We start from the raw sequence: 16242 nt of genomic DNA on the forward strand, positions 1-16242 counted from the left end.
GGAAGGGGAGGTGATCTTGGGCACACCTTGGGTCAACCCTGCCCCTTTCTGGAAGTTGGCCTATGTCATTGTCAGTGGGTGTCTGCTTGTGACTCAGGTAGGGAGAAGGATACCAAGTTTCTTTTTTTTTTTTTTCTTTTTGAGATAGTCTCACCCAGTTGCCCAGGCTGGAGTGCAGTGGCGTGCGTGATCTCAGCTCACTGCAGACTCCATCTCCCGAGTTCAAGCAATTCTGCCTCAGCCTCCCAAGTAGCTGGGATTACAGGCACACACCATCATGCCCGGCTAATTTTTTGTATTTTTTGTAGAGACAGGGTTTTGCCATGTTGGCCAGGCTGGTCTCGAACTCCTGACCTCAAGTGATCCATCTGCCTCGGCCTCCTAAAGTGCTGGGATTATGGGCGTGAGCCACCGCGCCTGGCCAGGACACCAAGTTTCATTCCTTCTGAATGCACTGCAGCTTCTGAGAATGGGTAGCACTTATTGAAGACCTGCTGTGTGCCAGGCATCCTCCACCAGCGGTCTCATTCCCGGCCCCAGTTCTTAGAAAGTACACAGCCTCAACTTTTACATTTTTTAAAAGTTTTTTATTTTTCAGTTTTTGTAGAGATGAGGTCTCACCATGTTGCCCTGGCTGGTCTTGAACTCTTGGCCTCAAGTCTTCCTTCCGCCTCGGCCTCCCAAAGTGCTGAGATTACAGGCCTGAGCTGCTGTACGGCTATGATTTTGTTAAAGGCAGACACAGAGAGGTGAAGTCATCTGCTAGAAATCACGGCTTTTAAGAGGTGGAGTCACATTTGAACTCTGGCCTCTGATGCCAGATCTGCAGGTCACATGTTCACCAAGACCCTGGTGACCCTGACTGCGCTCCCCACCTCTTCTGTGAGGCACAGGGCAGGATTCCACCCGAGGCGTGAGGCGCCTGGGACGACTCCTTTGGTCTCTTCTGGGGTTCGCAAAAACCTGGGGGTCCCGGGTGTGAAGAAGGGTGTCTGCGCTCTCAGCGGTCAGGCTCCAGGCGCTGCGACAGGACGCCGAGGACGCGCTGGAACTTCTCAAAGCGTTCAGCGCGCGGAGCTCCCGCGCCCCGGCTACCCCAGAGCAGCCTCCGCACGAAGCCGGTGGTCAGGGCCTCCCTCAGCTCCGGGTTAGGCCGGAATCCTGGAAGCAAGGTCAGGTGGGCTGGGGGCGGGGCCCAGGCGCCCGCCTCGCCCCTCCCAACCTCCCCGCACCTTCCTTTCCTCAGAGGACTTTGACCCAACAGGGGCCCGGGAGGGACCTGCCCCACCTGCCGGATGACTAGGCGGGGTCAGAGGGGAGGGGGCTTCCAGCTCTCTGCAGGAATGGGGGTGGGGTGCCTGAGGGGCTCTACCGCAGTGCAAGGGGGTGGCCTGTTCCAGGTGCCAGATCCTGGGGGTCCCGCCTTAGGGGCTGTGCCTGGACGTGGGGCTGCCCCGGGGACGGGATCCCAGCTTGTCGGGGAAGGTGGGGGATCTTGCCGGGTGGGCTGCCCTAGGATAGGAGGGAGGAGTCATTTTGGAGGGAGCAGGGCGTTCTTGGGGATCGAGATCCCTGGGGGGTGGGATCGTCTTAGGTTCTTAGGTGGGAAGGGGGAGTGGGGACCCCCGGAGGTGGCTCTGGGGGCAGGACAGCCCGTTTTGAGGTGGACGGCCCTGTTCCTATCAATACAGCTGGATGCAGCGTTTGCTTGGGGTGAGAACCTTCCTGGAGTGGAGCCGTCCCAGTTTGGGTGGGGCTCCGGGAGGCGTGGCGAGAGGCTCCCCTCCTGGGACAGGCTGGGTTTGGGGGATCCGGTTAGAACCTGCAGGGTGCTCTGAAGTCTGCAGTCCAGCGCAGAGGGAACGCTCACCTCGCAGGCGCTGGGCTGCCACCTTGCGGAATTTGGGTGCGTCCCGGGCCATGTGACGCGCCCCGTGCAGGGTGCGCAACAGCCGCTCACAGCTCTCGTCCAGCGGCCCCGCGACTTCCTCGCCCTCCAGTAGGCGCACCATGGGTGCCACGTGTGGCAGCGCCACCTCGCCGGGGTCGCAGGGTCCTGCGGGGGGGGAGGGTCTGATCAAGGTTTGGGGCAGTAGATGGGGCATAGGGCGGAGACGGAACCTAGGACAAATGCAGGGGCGGGGCTTAGGACTGAGCGACAGCGGGGTCTGTGGAGAGAGGCCAGGACCACACGCCCCGTATGGAGGGCGGGGTCTGTGGCGAAGGGGCGTGGTCTAGGGAAAGGGGCTGGGACCAAGGCTGGTGGGGGGCGTGGCCTAGGAACAAGTCTCGTGTGGAGGGCGGGGCCTAGGGAATGGGCCAGGACCAACCCTCATGTGGAGGGCGGGGCCTATGGTGAAAGGACCGGGCCTAGAACAGATGCAGGGACTGGGCATAGGACTAGATTGAGTCCTGTTAAATTTGGTCTGGGCCCCCAGGGGATGCCAAGCCCCAGACCTTCACTCACCAGCGCCCTCATCCAGAGCCCGCATCAGCGGCTTCAGCTCCTGCTCAAAGGCCAGCGCAGCCTCCGTGTGGCTCCTTCGGAGCTGGCGCCACGTGTGCTCCAACCGGGACACCTGGGAGAAGAGACCTGCGCATGCCTCCTCTCCAGTCTTCCCAGTCACCCGCACTCCAGCTTCCTCCAGTCCCTGCTCCCCACGAACCTGGGGCATGAGCAGGGCGCCCATGACCGCAGCCAGCCCGGGCAGGTCCCCCGCCGCCCCTGGCCGCAGCGCCAGCGCCAGCTCTACCAGTCCCCTCAGTGCGGCTGCGCGCTCCTCCAGCGGCCCCGAGCAGCCCAGCACCGCCAGCGCCCCGGCCAGCGCCAGTGTCTCATGCCTGCAGAGGCGGAGGGCAAGGGTCTGGGGGAAGTGGGGAGGTTTGTAATGCAGGGGTGAGGGGGGACAGGAGGTGGCATTGCCCCATCTCCCTTCTTCCATGGGGAGCAATGAGTGGGGAGCTGTTTGGAGACCTTGGGAAGTGGGGGGAATTGGCCTCCCCCAACCAAGATTCCAAGCTGCTGGCTCACCTCTCCAGCAGTTCCAACCTCAAGCGGTGTCCATGGGGAAGAGTGAGCAGCTCCAGGCCAGATGAGACTCCCATGTTGCCCCGCTGATCCCTGGTCACTCCCAGGAGGCCTGTGGCCTGCAGAAGGGAATGGGGAAGTCGGGTGAAGAGTGATTATGTAGGTATGGTTGGGTCTTGCCCTGGGCCTGGGGAGGAGCATCCCAGGAGGTGACCCACCTGGCAGTCTACCAATAGCAGGTGAAGGGCGGTGCTCCCAGGATGGTGCTCCAGGAAGAGGCCACGGAGAGTATGCAGGACTTGGGGTTCCAGGGGCCGATTCTGGGGCCCCAGCAGGCAGGAGGGGGCATCTCGGGGGCAGAAAGAGATCTCAGCCTGTGGTCTTGTAAAACATCTATTCTCTTCCTCCTCATCTTCCTCGGCCTCCCACCATGGGGCCTCTGGCTCTGGGCAGCTTTGGCTCGGGGATGTTCCCTGGACACTGGGCACTCGGGGCACCAGCTCGCAGTACGTTGGGGGACGTTCAGAGGCATCAGGCAGTTCGAAGGAGGGTGTCCGGGGGGGCTTCGTTGGTGCCTTGGCTTGAAGCTGCCCATTGGAGGCCCTGAGACTGTCGGCAACAGTTCCCAGGGAAGCAGGGGCCTTCAGCAACACAGGGTCACTGCTCGTTCGGGGCAAGGCAGATACGGGCGTGGTGGAGGCTCCTAGAAGTCATACAAGAGGGGTCAATGGGAATACACAGAGAAGATTGCTGAATGGGCGGGGGTGAGAGCTTCATCGGCTACCACCCCACCTGATCCATCCACTCATTCCAATAATGGGGTATAACAACCTATCCAGGTGCAGTTTTGAATTTCAACCACCTCGACAGTAGAAATGTTACATGCTTACACATGGTTGGAAAACTTTGGCATCTCTATAGTTCTGTAAATTATGTTTTTAAAATTTTATTTTATTTTATAGAGATGGGATCTCACTGTGTTGCCCAGGCTGGTCTGGAATTCCTAGTCTCAAGCAATCCTTCCTCCTCGGCCTCCCAAAGTGCTAGGATCACAGGCATGTGCCACCTTACCTGACCCTATGAATTCTGAATACTACATTTTAAATTTGAATTCTTTGTTTTTGCCCCTCTGACGAAAGATGGTAAGCAGTGACCCAACAAAATTAAAAATTTTTTTAAAAAAAGGATGAGCGTGGTGGCTGACGCCTGTGATCTCAGCATTTTGGGAGGCCAAGGTGAGAGGATTGCTTGAGGCTAGGGATTCCAGACCAGCCTGGGCAACGTAACAAGATCTTGTCTCTACAAAAAGTTAGAAAATTAGCTGGGCATGGTGGCATGCACCTGTGGTCCCAGCTACTTGGGAGGCGGAGGTGGGAGGATCACTTGAGACAGAGGCTGCAGTGAGGTATGACTGCACCACTGCACTCCAGCTTGGATGACAGAGTGAGACCCTGTCTCGAAAAAAAAAAAAAGAGGTATCTATCTATCTACAATTAAGTATAGATATATCTCTCTATATCATATCTATAGAGATAGATATCTATATATTATATAAATATATAATATATATTTAAATTAAGTATATGTTAAATAAAATTAACATTAAATGTATGTTGCCCTAGATCCTATATATAATTACATTTACATATGATAGATATTTTACTTTTTTTGTGATAATATATATCTCTCCATAGGTATACCTATATAAAATATATATAATTAATATAGATATCTATAGAGAGACAGAAAGTATAAAAAATTCACAAAGCTATGTATGGTATGACACTCAGATAAGTGTCAAAGAAACCAAGCTTATTAAACTTTCTTTTTTCTTTTTTATTTCTTCTAAAAAAAAAACAAAAAAACAAGATACACGTGCAGAATGTTCAGGTTGAGTATCCGTGTGCCATGGTGGTTTGCTGCACCTACTGACCCCTCCTCTAAGTTCCCTCCCCTCACCGTAAACTTTCAAATGATGTCCTTTGTAAGTTGGTGGCATGTTGACCTCCTGGACTATTAGTACTTAAAACTGTACTAAGACTTTTGGGAGACTGTATTTACCATGCCTTTGAATAGGCTCTTTTCTAGGAACTTGAAATCATCCAACAGTGCCTGGCTCACTCTGAGTTAAGGTCCAAAGTGCTCACAGTAGCTGAAAAATCCGAGCCCCAGGGTCTCTCTCTCTGACTCTGCCCTCATTCCCTCTGCTTCAGCTACACTCATCTGTCCCTCCTTCCCTCCCTCCCTCCCTCCCTTCCTTCCTTCCTTTTCTTTCTTTTTCTTGACGGAGTCTCACTCTGTCACCAGGCTGGAGTGCAGTGGCGCCATCTCGGCTTATTGCAACCTCTGCCTCCCGGGTTCAAGTGATTCTCCTGCTTCAGCCTCCCGAGTAGCTGGGACCACAGGCACCACCACACCCGGCTAATTTTTGTATTTTTAGTAGAGACGGGGTTTCACCATGTTGGCCAGGATGGTCTTGGTCTCTTGACCTTGTGATCCGCCCGCTTCGGCCTCCCAAAGTGCTGGGATTACAGGCTTGAGCCACTGCACCCAGCCCTTTCTTTTCTTCTTCTTCTTTTTTTTTTTTTAATTTGAGACAGGGTCTCACTCTGTGGCCCAGGCTGGAGTGCAATGGTGCGATCACAGCTCACTGCAGCCTTGACTTCCTGGGTTCAAGGAGTCCTCCTGCTTCAACCTCCCAAGTGGCTAGGACCATAGGCGTGCAACACCACACCCAGCTACCCACTCATTTTTTGGTTGAATGAACAGCTTAAATTCTTGTTCTGACCCAAGAGCCTTTGCACTCCCTCTTCCTCCTGCCTGCTTATCTCCCAGTTATCCACCTTGTTCCCTCCCTCATTTCTTTCAATTTTATTTTATTTTTTTCTGCAATGGGGCCTTTCCTGACTACTATTTAAAATTGCTTGCCCGGGTACAATGGCTCACGCCTGTAATCCCAGCACTTTGGGAGGTCGAGGTGGGTGGATCACCTGAGGTCAGGAGTTCGAGACCAGCCTAACCAACGTGGTGAAACCCCGTCTCTACTAAAAATACAAAATTAGCCGGGCATGGTGGCACATGCCTGTAATCCCAGCTACTCGGGAGGCTGAGGCAGGAAAATCGCTTGAACCCAGAAGGTGGAGGTTGCAGTGAGCCGATATCACGCCATTGCACTCCATCCTGGGCAACAAGAGCAAAACTCTATCTCAAAAATAAATAAATAAAAATAAAATAAAATTGCAATATACATCTCCATCTTTATAGTCTCTATCTCCCTTACTCTGTTTTTTTTGTTTTGTTTTGTTTTTTTTTTTTTTGGTTTTTTTGAGACAGAGTCTCACTCTGTCGCCCAGGCTGGAGTGCAGTGGCACAATCTCGGCTTACTGCAACTTCCACCTCCCGGGTTCAAGCAATTCTCTTGCCTCGGCGTCCCAAGTAGCTGGGATTACAGGCATATGCCACTACACCTGGCTAATTTTTTTTTTTTTTTTTTTTTTTTTTTTTTTTAAGTAGAGATGGGTTTTCACCATGTTGGCCAGGCTGGTGTCGAACTCCTGACCTCAAGTGATCTGCCCACCTTGGCCTCCCAAAGTGCTAGGATTACAGACCTGAGCCACCTCACCCTTCCCTTACTGTTTTTTGTTTGTCTGTTTTTTGTTTGTCTCTTTTTTGAGACAGAGTCTCACTCTGTTGTCCAGGCTGGAGTGCAGTGGCGCGATCTTGGCTCATGGCAACCTCCGCCTCCTGGGTTCAAGCAATTCTCATGCCTCAGCCTCCCGTGTAGCTGGGATTACAGGCATGTGCCACCACGCCTGGCTAATTTTTGTAGTTTTAGTAGAGACGGGGTTTCACCATGTTGGCCAGGCTGGTCTCAAACTCCTGACCTCAGGTGATCCACCCACCTCGGCCTTCCAAAGTGCTGGGATTACAGGCCTGAGCCACTGTGCCTGGCCTTCCCTTACTGTTTTAATTTTCATCTTGAAGCAAACAAAATTGCCTTATTTTTGTGGTTCATGGTTTGTTGTCCTCTCGTAGACTGTTGGCTCCCATTGGGCAGGGATCTTTGTCTCTTTCTGGTTCGTTGATCTATCCTAGCACTCCGTGCAGGGCCTGGGATGCAGGGAGGGCTCATGTTGAATGGGGTTGGGAGAAGGATGGGAAAAAAGGGGCATGAGGGGGCATTCAGGTGAGTCCTCCTTTAGGTAAGACCGTCAGACTCAACTGCTTTGAGGAACTCACCCTGGATGGAGAGGAGCCACTCAGGAAAAAATTAGGGGAATGCGAATGTTCCCGTCACTGGTGGAAATGTAACATGCAAAGGCCCTGAGGAGGAAATAAAAGCCTGAGGGTTCGAACAACTGCAAGGAGGGCTGTGTAACCAGCATGAGGAGGGTATGTAGCAGAAGTTGTTAGCAAGGTAAGCTGTGGTCAGAACAGGTACAGCTCCTTAGAATAATTGTAAACACTTTTTTTTTTTTTTTGAGATGGAGTTTTGTCCTGTCACCCAGTCTGAAGTGTAGTGGCGCCATCTCGGCTCACTGCAACCTCCGCCTCCCGGGTTCAAGTGATTCTCCTGCCGCAGCCTCCAGAGTAGCTGGGATTACAGGTGCGTGCCACCATGCTCGGCTAATTTTGTTTTTAGTGGAGATGGGGTTTCACCATGTTGGTCAGGCTGGTCTCGAATTCCTGACCTCAAATGATCCACCAGCCTCGGCCTCCCAAAGTGCTGGGATTACAGGCATGAGCCACTGCACTCAGCTTTGGAAACACACATTTTAAGCACCCACAAAGTCCCTGCGTGTTTTAAGTCATCGTGATTGTCATCATTTTCTAAAGCAAGAAATTGAGGCTCCATGAGGTTCCTGCACCTGACCAAGATCTCTTAGGTGGTGAGTGGCAGAGCCAATCCCTGAGCCACAGGCCATTCTGGCAGACACTCACCCATCCCAGCGGGGTCTTCTCTTGACCGCCCCATGTGTGCCAAATCTGCAGGCTGACTGTTGCTCCACTTCCTTGCCCTGGGGGACAGAAGTGGGAGAGACCTGTAGTCCCCATCTAAGCAGTGTCCCCCACCAATATCTGGAAAACCCTGTGTCCAGTTACTCTGTACCAGTGAGTCTCAACCAACCAAGGTGACCTATGTCCAGGGGACTCTTAGCAACGTGTGGAGACATCTTTAGTTGTCACGACTAGTCCTGAGCATCTCAGCTCAGGAATGCTGCTCAGCATCCTACAATGCACAGGACATCTCCACCTCCTCCCCAACAACTAAGAATGTTCGGGCCTCAAAAGTCAACCAAGGCCGGGTGCAGTGGCTCACACCTGGAATCCCAGCACTATGGGAGGCTGAGGCGGGCGGTCACGTGAGGTCAAGAGTTCAAGACCAGCCAGGCCAACATGGTGAAACCCTGTCTCTACTAAAAATACAAAAAATTAGCCGGGCGTGGTGGCTCATGCCTGTAATCCCAGCACTTTGGGAGGCTGAGGTGGGTGGATCACTTGAGGTCAGGAGTTTGAGACCAGCCTGGCCAACATGGTGAAACCCTGTCTCTATTAAAAATACAAAAAATCAGCCAGGCATGGTGGTGCACCCCTGTAATCTCAGCTACTCGGGAAGCTGAGACAGGAGAATTGCTTGAACCCGGGAGGCGGAGGTTGCAGTGAGCTGAGATTGTGCCTTTGCACTCCAGCCTGGGCGACATAGTGAGACTTTGACTCAAGAAAAAAATAAAAAATAAAAAAGTAAAAAAATTAGCTGGGCGTGGTGGTGCACTCCTGTAATCCCAGCTACTCAGGAGGCTGAGGCAGGAGAATCGCTTGAACCTGAGAGGTGGAGGTTGCAGTGAGCTGAGATCATGCCACTGCACTCCAGCCTGGGCAACAGAGTGAGACTCAGTCAAAAAAAAAAAAAAAAAAAAGTCAACCATTGAGTTGGAAAACCCTGGGAGTGTTGGGTGTTCTCAAGGAGGTAGGGAGACTGTGAGTACCTGAGAGGCTCTATCCGAGCTGGGCCATCCATCAGGGTGTCCTCGCTAAAGCTGCGTCGTAGAGGCCCCTGCCAAGTCACAGGCCTGGAGACCACAGCCCCTGTGGCCTGGGACAGCGGGCGCCTGCCTGTCATATAACTGTGAACCAGAGCTGGTATGCTGGAGAATTGCTCATCCTCCAGTTGAAAGAGGGCTGTGGGTCGGCCTGGCCGGGGACGCAGGGCCACACGGAACACCTCAAAATGGAGGGCGGAGCCCCTCCAGCGGCAGGAGACCACGGGGTTGCCCCCACGGGACCCAGAGGCACGAACCAGGAAGTCGCCATCTTGCTGAAGAAGAGCTTCAGCCTTCTGTGGATGGAGGTCAGGGGGCCGGTGAATTAGGAATGAGTTCAGAGCAGTGGTTAATGGTGGCTGCCCCCACTATCACCCCCACCACCCAAGAAAAGCTACACCAGTGAAACTTCTGTGGCAGGCAAAGACTGGGAACTTTCACACTAAGTTCTGTCCTCCTTTCTCCTGGCACCTATGTAGACTACATTTCCCAGGCTCCCTTGCAGCTAGGGTTGTCATGTGATGAGAACTGGCCAATGGGATATGGGGTAGAAGGGCTATGGGAAATATCCAGACCAGGCCCATAAAAGCCTGCTGCACAATCTTATAGGCTGTGTCCCCTATCTGTCAGCTGATATCCCTCAAAGCCCAGAGGGATGACAGAGCTACAAGATGCACTTGGCTCCCGACTGATTTATGGAGCTTTGCATCTCCACTTCTCAACCACCTTGGACTATGACATTAACATGTTGACTGTGTTTAGCTGGTGATATCTTGGGAATGTTTGTTACAGCCACTAGCTGATGCTGACCAATGCAACATCTAATTTGGTAAATGCGCTGGGCTTGTCATGCAAATGTGGCTTCAAGAGAAGCCATTAGCTGGATGCTTCCAGATTGGGGCCCCCTCTTTTATAAACATTTGCAAGCAGTCTTATGCCAGCTGTGGTGGCTGGCGTCAAAATAGGGTAGGAAGGGTGGGGCACAGTGGCTCACACCTGTAATCCCAGCACTTTGGGAGGCTGAGGTAGGCAGATCACTTGAGATCAGGAGTTTGAGACCAGCCTGGGCAACATGGCAAAACCCCGTCTCTACCAAAAAATACAAAAATTAGCTGGGCGTGGTGGTGTGCACCTGTCATTCCAGCTACTCAGAAGGCTGAGGTGGGAGAATCACTTGAACCCAGGAGGCAGAGGTTGCAGTGAGCCAAGATGGAGCCATTGCACTCCAGCATGGGTGACAGAGTGAGATCATGTCTCAAAAAAAAAAAAAAAAAGGCTTGGGGAGGCAGGTAGAAGGGCCAGGACCCCAGAGAGAGGCAAAGTAGAGCTGAACGTGGGGTCTGGGGACTGAATAATAGATGTAGCAGACACACGTGTGTAGCCCTTACTATATGTCAAGCACTGCTTTAAATGTAAAGGGTATTAACTCCTGTAATTCCTGTAACAAGGGTGGTGGGTATTATTATACCTTTTTTGTTGTTGTTGTTCTTTGAGACGGAGTTTCACTCTTGTTGCCCAGGCTGGAGTACAATGGCACAATCTCGGCTCACTGCAACCTCCGCCTCCTGGGTTCAAGCAATTCTCCTGTCTCAGCCTCCCGAGTAGCTGGGATTACAGGCGCATGCCACCATGCCCGGCTAATTTTTTGTATTTTTAGTAGAGATGGGGTTTCATCATATAGGTCAGGCTGGTCTCAAACTCCTGACCTCAGGTGATCTACCCACCTTGGCCTCCCAAAGTGCTGGGATTACAGGCATGAGTCACCGTGCCTGGCCCATTTTTTTCTTTCAGCCTTTTTTTTTTTTTTTTTTTTTTGAGTCAAGGTCTCTCTCGATTGCCCAGGCTGAGTGCAGTGGAGCAATCATGGCTTACTCACAGCCTTGACCTCCTGGGCTTAAGCAATCCTCCCATCTCAGCCTCCTGAGTAGTTGGAACAACAGGTACATGCCACCCATGCCTGGCTAATTTTTGCATTTTTTTTTTTTTTTTTTGTAGAGACAGAGTTCTGCTGTGTTGCCCAGACTGGTTTGGAACTCCTGGCCTCAAGTGATCCTCCTGCCTCAGCCTCCCCAAGTGCTGGGATTACAGGCATGAGCCAACATGCCTGGCCTGCTATCCCTATGTTAAAGATGGGGAGACTGAGGCCCAGAGAGGTCAAATATCCTGCCCAAGGTCACACACAATATAAGTTGTAGGGTTTGGATTTGAACCTAGGGTGTCTGGGTCTAGATTATGGGATTTTAACTATTAAGCTCTACTGCCTCTCATGATTTCATGAGATGCTCAGGGTCCCAGAATTTTTGGGGGTGACAACTGAGTTTCAGATGGAGGTGGGAGCCTCAGATTTATTTATTTGTTTGTTTATTTATTGTTTTTGACAGAGTCTCGCTCTGTCACCCAGTCTGGAGTACAGTGGCACAATTTTGGCTGACTGGGTTCAAGAGATTCTCCTGCCTCAGCCTCCCAAGTAGCTGGGACTACAGGCACATACCACCACGTCTGGCTAATTTTTGTATTTTTAGTAGAGACGGGGTTTCACCATGTTGGCCAGGCTGGTCTTGAACTCCTGACTTCAAGTGATCCGTCCACCTCGGCCTCTCAAAGTGTTGGGATTACAGGCATGAGCCACCATGCCTGGCTTGGGAGCCTCACATTTAGAGGGAAATACCAGGAGGTAGATGGAGTTCAGAGGGAGAGACAGCCAGAGCCAAGAGTAGTTTGGGGGCATTAGGACTCTCCTTAAGCTCCACGACCAATCTCATCATCCCAAAGAAAGTGATAATTTAAATATAGTGACAGTCCCCAGCCAGCCAACCTTCAAGACAGTCCCCAGCCCTCTGCCACCTGTCCCAATAGACCTTGGCACTAAGTCCCTCATCCAGGGACCCAGGAGTCCTCAGCAAGGGTGGGAGAGGCTCCCTACCAGACGGTGCTGAGGGCCTGCTGTGGGTGGTACCTGGCGGGACAGGAGGCCGTGGTACCAGGGTTGGCCAACAAGGTCTTCTCCATCCTGTGGCACCTGCATGGAGCTCTTGAGGACAGAAGGTGCCAGGGCTGAGCTCTGCACTTTCAACAGGCCTCAGTCTTCCACATCTGTAAAATGGGAATAATTAGCCCTGCATCTTGAGTGTCTGGGTCAGCTCCTTCCATCCTCTTCTTAATTTTGGAGACAGTGCCATCAAATTTTTTTTGTTTTTTGAGACAGTCTCATTCTATCACCCAGGCTGGAGTGCAATGGTACGATCTTGGCTCACTGCAACCTCTGCCTCCCAGGTTCAAGCGATTCTCCTGCCTTAGCCTCCCAAGTAGCTGGGATTACAGGCATGCACCGCCACACCCAGCTAATTTTTTTTTTCTTTTTTTGTATTTTTAGTAGAGACAGGGTTTCACTGTGTTCGCCAGGCTGGTCTTGAACTCCTGATCTCAGGTGATCCACCCGCTTCAGCCTCCCAAAGTGCTGGGATTACAGGCATAAGCCACTGCATGCAGACTTTTTTTTTTTACATTTAAAGAGAGAGGTCTTATGTGTTGCCCAGGCTGGAGTGCAGTGCTATTCACAGGTGTGATCATAGCACACTTTAGCCTTGAATTCCTGGGCTCAAGGAATCTCTAGCCTCAGCCTCCCAAGTAGTTGGGATTACAGATGTCACCATCGTGCCTGTTCCAAATATAATGCAATTGAAGAAAAAAAAAGGACTGAAGATGACATCATGCCACCCCATCTTGCAGAAATGTAATTCATGAATTCACTGAACCCCTATTTATTCAGCACCTTATGGGGTCCCAGGCTCTGTTCTAGGCCCTAGAGACATAGCATTGAACAAAACAGATGGAAATCTCTGTCCTTGGGAGCTGACATTCTACTGGGGAGCAGCACCGCAGAAAAGAACTAGATGATGGCGTACATGAGTGAGTGCTAGACAAAAAAACTAAACCATGGATAGGATATAATGAAAGTACCGGTGCTGGGGTGAACACTCTTTTTTTTTTTTTTTTTTTTTGAGACACGGTCTTGCTTTATTGCCCAGGCTGGACTGCAGTGGTGCAATCACAGCTCATTGCAGCCTTGACCTCCTGGGCTCAAGTGATCCTCTCAGCTCATCTTTCTGAGTAGCTGGGACTATGAGCGTGGCCCACTGTACCTGGCTGATTTTTTTTTTTTTTTTTGAGACCGAGTCTCACTCTGTTGCCCAGGCTGGAGTGCAGTTGCATGATCTCAGTTCATTGCAACTTCCGCCTGCTGGGTTCAAGCAATTCTCGTGCCTCAGCCTCCTGAGTAGCTGGGACTACAGGTGTGTGCCACCATGCCCGGCTAATTTTTAAAACATTTTTAATAGAGATGGAATTTCTCCATGTTGGCCAGGCTGGTCTTGAACTCCTGACCTCAGGTGATCCACCCGCCTCAGCCTCCCAAAGCACTGGGATTACCAGCATGAGCCACTGCATCTGGCCATGCCTGGCTAATTTTTAAATATATATATGTAGAGATCGGGTCTTGCAGTGTTGCCCAGGCTGGGTGAACATTTTTGATCATGTGGCCAGGAAGGTCTCATTGAGTAAAGTCTGGAAAGAATTCTGGGGAGTGTGCCAGGTGACTCTCTGGGTGAAAAAACATCCCAGTCAGGGGGAATTTAACTTACAAACATCCATGGCTTCTCGGCAACCTATGCTCACACTCAGAGGTTCTCAGGATAGGTGCAAATCTAACCCCTATTCTTTGCTTTAGAATGCAACGCTGGGGGCCAGGCGCAGTGGCTCACTCTTGTAATCCTAGCACTTTGGGAGGCAGAGGCGGGTGGATCATCTGAGGTCAGGAGTTTGAGACCAGCCTGGTCAACACAGTGAAACCCCGTCTCTACTAAAAATACAAAAATTAGCCAGGCTTGGTGGCGTGTGCCTGTAGTCCCAGCTACTCAGGAGGCTGAGGAGAGAGAATGGCTTGAATCCGGGAGGCAGACCCTGCAGTGAGCTGAGATCACACCACTGCACTCCAGCCTGGGCGACAGAGCAAGACTCCGTCTCGAAAAAAAAAAAAAAAAAAAAGAATGTAACCCCAGGGTTAAGATTTTTTAAAGGTCACATTTTGTAGCAATGTCAGCAAACAGCAATGTTGCCTTTGCAGATCCTTCTATTTCGGAGACCATACATGTGGTTATCATGATGATCGAATTAAATCTCAGACATTTTGGTAGTTTCCTGATAATCTCACAAGGCCTCAGGGCCAGTGTGTCTCAGGTATCTGGTGGGGGAGATTTCTCTGGATGGTCCAGAAGAAGATAATCTGCTTTTTACTCTCCTGTAAGTTCTCCCCGCAGCCCTACAAAGTCTTCTGGTAGGGTCTGCAGAGAAATTCCTGCCTCCTGAGTCAGCAGGAAGTTCCCAGACCAGCCCTAGGTGGCTTCAGGGGAGGAGCGCTGGGCAGGGAGCCAGCTGCCAGTGCCGCATACCTGAAGCCAGGTGTGTCTTTGGAATGCCTGTGCACTTCCTGTTTGTCACCTGGACCAGGGCTAGCCTCGGTTGCAGAGTCTCCCAACCCCAAGTTCCTGTCTTGGGGTTCCTGTCTCCCTTAGTGAGAGTGAAGTTGAGTCAATGGCAAGGTTCTGGTTAGTTTGGGGACACAGGGTGGCCATAGGTCAGCCAAAGACCAACTAAGTCATCCTCCTGCCTCTGAGTCCTTTGGGATCATTTATTCAGGCACGGAAGAGAAGGGGGCAGAATCAGGAATCAGACCAAGCATAGGGAGAGGCGAGAGGGGATTATTCATGTTCCAGTTGGATCATAAACATGTGTCCACGTGTGGGGAGGACGTGGAGGGTGGGAACCACCAGCACAGGCAACACAAACACAGATGTAGGCAGGACTCGCTTTTGATGTTGGACGACCATTGCCGGAGCACTTGCTGTGCACCAGGCTCTGTTCTAGGACCTAGAGATACAGTGACTAAGGAGATTAAAGCCCGGCACCGCCCTGCCCTCTAGAGCTTGCAGTCGGCTGGGCAAGACAGACTGCAAACAAGCACAAGATGAATGGAGAAGACAGACCATTTCTAAGAGTTATCAATGAAAGTGATAAGCCAGGGAGATGTGATAGAGGAGGCTAGACAGGACAGCCTCTCCTATAAAGTGACATTGGAACTGAGACCTCAGTACAAAAGGAGGCAGTTAGGCAAAGATTTGGAGGAGTCGCCTGGGTGAGGGGTACAGTAAGGGCAAAGGCCTGGAGCTGAGATGGACTTGCTTTTTATATTTTACATCATCAAGGCGGCTGGTGTAGCCGGAATACGATGAGCAAGGGGTAGATAGGAGGGCAACGAGGTTAGAGAGATTAGGAGGAGAGACCAGGCAAAAACTGGTGGACTTTGAATTTTAACCTCTATGACCCAAGGGTTTTAAGTGAAGGAGGGGCCCGATCTAATTCGCCGTTTAAAAGGATCACTCAGGCAAAAATGGAAACAATGGCTTTCTGTGCTGCACAGGAAATACACTTAGAGAGGCACGCCCAGGTGAGCCCGGGCACACCGACACGCGTAGCGCACAGCGACCCACTCATTGGCGAGGCGACTTCTTCTACCCCAGATCCTCCCTGCCAGCCGGTGGCCCCACCTGGAAAGAGAGGACTCCCCATCCCAATAATCCTGGTTCTGGATCTGTCCTGGGGCTCCACTCACCTGGGCAGGACCCGCGGGGCTCCCACGAGGCTGGGTCCAGGCGGAAGCTGAGGCTCTGCGGCTCCAGGTTGCTGTCACCCCCGCCCTCCACCTTGCCACCGCCCCAGCCTTCCCAGACCACACCTAGTGGGAACCCAGACCAGTTACCTGACCACACCTCCTGCAGATCCCGCCCCCTGCGGGCCCCGCCTCAAACTAACTTCCCAGGCCCTTGCTCCGCCCCCTTAAAAACAATTTTTTGCTACTAGCCACGCCTCCTTTTGCATCGCACCGCTTTCTCCATAGACCCTGCCCACTAGGGGAGCGCCGCGCATCCTTTCCTGCCAATGGCCCCGCCCCTTGTACATAGCCACGACCACCCGCAACCACCTCCTTCTTAGCCCCGCCCCTTAGGGAAAAAGAACAAATTTCATCCCAACGTTCCCGCCCCTTAGAACCCTGCCCCTCCCTTCCACCCAGGCGGCCCCAGGCACCCATGGCCCTTTGGTACCAGGGCGGGGTGAGGT

The 16242-nt window shown here is 52.1% G+C and overlaps 1 protein-coding gene across 5 annotated transcripts; it reads right to left on the minus strand.

The window, feature by feature from the left end:
• Positions 1 to 565: 565 nt before the first annotated feature.
• Positions 566 to 16242, minus strand: SH2D3A (SH2 domain containing 3A). 5 transcript variants are annotated; one of them, XM_054539473.2, is made up of 10 exons: positions 15737 to 16201; positions 11993 to 12162; positions 9016 to 9365; positions 7970 to 8046; positions 3247 to 3731; positions 3032 to 3147; positions 2667 to 2841; positions 2468 to 2579; positions 1871 to 2056; positions 566 to 1161 (listed from the first exon to the last, which is right to left on the minus strand). In XM_054539473.2, the coding sequence occupies exons 2-10, from the start codon at positions 12092 to 12094 to the stop codon at positions 1001 to 1003; spliced, it is 1764 nt and encodes a 587-aa protein (XP_054395448.2). In that variant the 5' UTR covers positions 12095 to 12162; positions 15737 to 16201; the 3' UTR covers positions 566 to 1000. The 5 variants fall into 5 exon arrangements, with proteins under 5 accessions (XP_054395448.2, XP_002828575.3, XP_054395446.2 ...); XM_002828529.3 differs by having other exon boundaries at positions 12026 to 12162; positions 15737 to 16199; XM_054539471.2 differs by having other exon boundaries at positions 2468 to 2841; positions 15737 to 16242.

Source organism: Pongo abelii, chromosome 20 (genome assembly GCF_028885655.2).
Source record: "Pongo abelii isolate AG06213 chromosome 20, NHGRI_mPonAbe1-v2.0_pri, whole genome shotgun sequence".
NCBI classification, from domain to species: Eukaryota; Metazoa; Chordata; class Mammalia; order Primates; family Hominidae; genus Pongo; species Pongo abelii.

Coding starts and splice junctions, on each gene's coding strand:
- SH2D3A (XM_054539471.2), bottom strand. CDS start 12,094: ATGCAGGTGCCACAGGATGGAGAAGACCTTGTTGGCCAACCCTGGTAC. Junction 8,047..9,015: donor GCTCGGATAGAGCCTCTCAG/GTACTCACAGTC, acceptor TCTGTCCCCCAG/GGCAAGGAAGTGGAGCAACA. Junction 3,148..3,246: donor TGCTATTGGTAGACTGCCAG/GTGGGTCACCTC, acceptor TCCCTTCTGCAG/GCCACAGGCCTCCTGGGAGT.